This window comes from Austrofundulus limnaeus, unplaced genomic scaffold (genome assembly GCF_001266775.1).
Source record: "Austrofundulus limnaeus strain Quisiro unplaced genomic scaffold, Austrofundulus_limnaeus-1.0 Scaffold549, whole genome shotgun sequence".
In the NCBI taxonomy this organism is placed as follows: Eukaryota; Metazoa; Chordata; class Actinopteri; order Cyprinodontiformes; family Rivulidae; genus Austrofundulus; species Austrofundulus limnaeus.
Window position 1 is genome coordinate 213,382 of NW_013952951.1, and position 5,283 is coordinate 218,664.

The 5,283-nt window shown below is 41.9% G+C and overlaps 1 protein-coding gene and 1 long non-coding RNA gene across 3 annotated transcripts in view; one reads left to right on the forward strand and one right to left on the reverse strand.

Moving 5' to 3' along the window:
• The window catches only part of LOC106530709 (uncharacterized), an 88,261-nt gene extending 85,256 nt beyond the window's left edge, over positions 1-3,005 (reverse strand). For both annotated transcript variants that reach the window (XR_001311823.1, XR_001311824.1), the window contains exon 1: positions 2,932-3,005. This is a non-coding gene — a long non-coding RNA (uncharacterized LOC106530709). The remainder of the gene's footprint in view (positions 1-2,931) is intronic.
• A 78-nt stretch (positions 3,006-3,083) lies between these two features.
• The window catches only part of LOC106530708 (GRAM domain-containing protein 3), a 27,006-nt gene continuing 24,806 nt past the window's right edge, over positions 3,084-5,283 (forward strand). The window contains exon 1 of the mRNA XM_014026399.1: positions 3,084-3,282. Within this exon, the coding sequence (XP_013881853.1) occupies positions 3,185-3,282 (98 nt within the window). The 5' untranslated portion in view covers positions 3,084-3,184. The remainder of the gene's footprint in view (positions 3,283-5,283) is intronic.

A 5,283-nucleotide genomic window follows, 5' to 3' on the forward strand; every position in this document is an offset into this window, starting at 1 on the left:
CACTTTGATAAAGTAAAAGAAGTAGTAACCTACTAATCTTACTTTCCTTCTTTCCTTGTTCTTAATTTGCCAAAACTTAAGCTAAAAGTGCCATAAAAATTATTTAGTTGTTAATATCAGAGCTGATCGTTTTACTGTTCTATATAAGTAATCTGAGTTGATGTGAATTGAAATTCGGACGCGGGTTTTATCTCATTTAAGTCTGACACTTGTTATAGGAATGACCACAATCAAGTGTAACTTATGATCTGTTCAATTTGTGTAAATAAATGATTGCATAGTCTTTTATGAATCAACTTGAACTCGTCTGAACGTTCACTTATTGCGTCACTTTTCACTTCGCACAGTCAAGATATTAACAAGTAATGAGAAATACCCTGGTAAAAGTTTCCTCATAACCTTGTGTATGAGAGATGTGGGAAAAGCTTAATTCACTTTAAGCTCACTCTTACACATGTTATTTGACTTCTCCAGTGCTTTCAACACTATCCAGCCTGCTCTGCTGAGAGGGAAGCTGGAGGGAGCGGGAGTGGACAGGCAGCTGACAGCATGGACCATCGACTACCTCACCAATAGGCCATAGTATGTGAGGCTCCATGACTGTGTGTCTGATGTGGTAGTCTGCAGCACGGGGGGCACCACAGGGCACGGTTCTCTCACCCTTCCGTTTCAGACTGTACACTTCAGACTTCAGGTACAACTCGGACCACTGCCACCTTCAGAAGTTCGGATGATACGACCATCAATGGATGCGTATCTGACGGGAATGATGAAGAATACAGGGGGGTCATCAGTGACTTTGTTGGCTGGTGTGAGACCAACATTCTCCAAATCAATGTCAGCAAGACAAAGGAGATGGTCATAGACCTCAGGAGGAAGTCACCCCCCACAGCAGCGGTGAACATCCAGGGAAAAGACATTGAGACAGTGGACTCTTACAAGTACCTGAGTGTTCACCTCAACAACAAGCTGGACTGGACTACAAACACAGACATCCTGTATAAGAAGGGCCAGAGTCGACTCCACCTACTGAGGAGGCTGAGGTCCATCGGTGTCTGCAGGACTCTGTTAAAGACACTATACGACACGATGGTAGCATCTGCCGTTTTCTATGGAGTGGTCTGCTGGGGGCTGGATGTACTGAAAGGGACAGGAACAGGATGGACAAACTGGTATGGAGGTGAAGGTCTGTGCTTGTGCTGTAATGTCCTCTGGTGCCTGTGGTTCTGGCCCAGATTATAATCAGTATTTAAAATGTGGTAAATAAATTATTGTCAGGAGGAAGTTTTTTGATAGTTGCGTTTTCTAACTGTTATCCTTTATCTACAAGAGTTAAAGTTCTTCTAGAGTTCTAATAATTCTTAGAAAGGGCATGATTTGAGGTTTTTACTGATAATATTTTATTAAAAACATGTTACAGAAGTCATAAGAAGCAGGTTTATTTTGAAAAAACATTACAAACGTGTTCATTCCTACAAAACTGTCAAATATATTAACAAACAACACTAAACTGATTCAGATTAACATCAAATAAATCATGTTTTATAATTAAATGTCTGTTTCCTGCTATAAAGAAAAATCCTCCTCCTGTCCACCATGTTCCTAATCAGGGTCAGGGTGGGGCTGGAACCTGTCCTCGCTGCCTTTGGGTGAAGGCAGGGGACACCTGGACAGGTCTCCAGTTCACCAGAGACACCTGGACAGGTCTCCAGTTCACCAGAGACACCTGGACAGGTCTCCAGTTCACCAGAGACACCTGGACAGGTGTTAAGACTGGGTAAATGAGTTTCACTAAATTGCCACACACCAGAGCAGTTTTAAAGTTTTATTTAAAAACAGGCAGCTGGTTCTGGATCCTAGCGTCACAGGGATCAGGAGCTCTAAACAACAGAGAACCAGGTTAGTGACTTGGATGGACAGAGAACTTGACAAAGTGTGAAACAAAGTCACTAACAGTTAGTGACTTTGTTCACACTAGTCAAGTTCCCTGTCCATTGATTAATTGTTTTGAGACTCTAGATTGCCTCATATTTTAAACTGATTGTCCATCCATCCATTCGTCCATTTTCTGTACACGCTTCTTCCTTTTCAGGCTTATGGGGGTCACTGGTGCCCATAACCAGCAGTCACAGTGCGAGGGGCGGGGTACACCCTGGACAGGTCACAAGTCCATCACAGGGCCTCACATAGAGACAAACGAGACAAACAACCATTCACTCTCTCACTCACTCAGTTATCAATTAACCTAACAGTCATGTCATGTTTGTGGGAGGAAGCCGGAGTACCCGGAGAGAACCCACACATGCACGGAGAGAACATGCAAACTCTACCCAGAAAGGTCCCCGGACCGGGATTTGAACCGGTGACCTTCTTGCTGAGAGGCATCATCTCTACCAACTGAGCCACTGTGCCGCCTTATCCAGTATTTTAAACTGATTGTGTTTGGAATAATTTCTGCTGCATGTAAGATGTTGACTACTAATAGCTCTGTAGAATGCCACTTTATAACTGGATCACAACTGATATTCATTCTGTTTTAATTACTGTTTCAATATTAACAACTTTAGATCATAAAGTTTTCATTTGTTTATTTATTTAGTGATTATTTTGCACTCATTTTATTTTAGAAACTTGTCATTTTGTGAATCAATTTTGTTTTTTTTCAGTCACATAATGTCTTAAGAAACTGCGCTGTTTTGTCTTAGGAAATCAGTTTTTTAATTTTATATTTTGTATTATCTTGTTTATAAATTTATAAAGATCACAGGGAAAAGAAAATGAGTTTAAATTATTTAGTCTCTGCTGCCCCCTGCTGGACATCACTCCTAAATACACTTTAGTTTTTTGAGCGACAGTTTTAAAAGTTTTATGGTTTTATTTATGGTCATTTAATCTTAAAGAAGGGTTTCATTTAAAGTTACACACACTTACAGCAGCCGGACCTTTAGTTTCAGTTAGATCCAGTTCTGCTTCTGCTGGATGTGAGGAAGCCCGCTGCGTCCTCTCCCTCCCCGGCTCCTCCTGACGTTGTTCCCAGCCGCTTCCTCCCCTCTTTTCCCGGCTCCTCCTCCGTGTCTGCCTCGTCCCAAACAAAAACTTTTCAGGACTTCCTGTAATCTCCCAGCTCTGCCCGCCAGGACGGTGGGAACCGACAGGAGCGACAAGCAGACATGAAACCCGAACTATGGTTCTGATGGCTGAACCGGCGGACGCTCCTCTGACCCCGTTATCTGGCCCGGAACCACCACTTCCCTGCAAGGACTCCCGGGGGAAGAGCTCGACGTGAGTCGAGACCGGAGCTGAGGGGGGTGTGGGGGGGTGGGGTGGAGGCCGCTTTTTTTGCATTTCAGCTGAAGTGGGAAAAAAAATATCCTGACATGATTTATGGGTTTTATTTGCATCCACATCCTGCGTCCATCAGTTTATTTGAATTAAAGGGCTGCGGCTGCATTTGCATTTAGAAATTCTAGATGACCGTGAACGTCTCGTGAGACGTTGAAGGACCATTATCACCCGCCGCTGCAAGGCGAGCGAGTCCGTGTCTGTCTGTAACAGTGTTGTAAAGTAACTAAGTACAAGTTCTTTACTGTACTTAAGTACAATTTTTGGGTATTTGTACTTTACTTGAGTAATTATTTTTCAGCCTACTTTTTTACTTCTACTTCTTACATTTTCACACAGTTATCTTAAGACAATTTTAAAAAGACGAAGTAGAAAGTCGTTAATTTCAGTTTTGCTTGTTTTTATTCCAGCTGGTTATTGTAAAAAATAAAAACTATCCATATAAACTGAGCCTCCTAGATAGAGTGAATTTAACTGTGGTTGAATGAGAAGTATAAATATATAAAACTCTGATAGTGTATTAGTTTGAACACAAACAAATCATGTCACACTCCAGCAGGACAGAATCATTAAAATAAAAGGACTGTACTTAAGAAGTATTTGTATTTCATGAATTATATTATTACATTTGGCTGCAGCCCTCAGATAGATTTTTATTTTTGAGAAAAGCTTTGTGCAGCCTTGATATATGTATATAAACTGAAACAGTAGTGCATCCTAAATTTAACATTATTTTTATATGATATAGTCATTTCAGCATTTTTTCCTAATAAATGTCCTTACAGAAAATCTAACTGCTCATTTTAAATCAATACTTTTACTTTTAATACTGAAGTACAAAAAATATCAGATACTTTAAGACTTTTACTCAAGTAATATTCCTAAAGGAGACTTAAACTTTTACTAAAGTAATTTTTTGGTAAGTATCACTTTGTGGTACCTTATACAACACCGTCTGTTAGCAAAATATATCCTAAACCATTGCACAGAGTTTATTGAAGTTTGAGAAAAAGAATCATCTATGACCGACCGACCGAACGAACAACCGACCGACCGAACGAACGAACGAACTAACAACCGACCGACCGAACGAACGACCGACCGACCGAACGAACGAACGAACGAACAACCGACCGACCGAACGAACGAACAACCGACCGACTGACCGAACGAACGAACGAACAACCGACCGACCGAACGAACGAACGACCGACCCAACGAACGAACGGACCGACCGACCGAACAACCGACCGAACGAACGAACGAACTAACAACCGACCGACCGAACGAACGACCGACCGAACGAACAACCGACCGACCGACCGAACGAACGAACGAACGACCGACCGAACGAACGAACTAACAACCGACCGACCGACCGAACGAACGACCGACCGAACGAACGAACGACCGACCGAACGGACCGACCGACCGACCGAACGAACGAACGACCGACCGAACGAACGAACGACCGACCAAACGAACGAACAAACGGACCGACCGACAGAACAACCGACCGACCGACCGACCGAACGAACGAACTAACGACCGACCGAACGAACGAACGAACGAACGAACGGTAACTGAGTGTATCTCAGGCATTTACAAACTCTACTTAAATAGTCTTGGTGTCAAAATAAAGCTAACATTTGGGAGATTTCATCAGAAGTGTAATAAAACAGCTGCTGTAGTTTTAGAGATGTTAAGGATGGAACATAATTATTTTTTTCACACTCACCTGAATAATTTCTTCATTATACAGTTTATAACCTATTTAAAACCATAATGAATCAGGCTAAAAACTCTTGGAAACCATAAATCCACTTGTGGACATCACCTGTGCAAAGATTCATGCTGCTGAATTGAACTGGAGCAAAGTTACAGAGGTTTTAATAAAGAAATAATTTAATGTTTTGTCTTTCTGCACAGGACAGACCATGA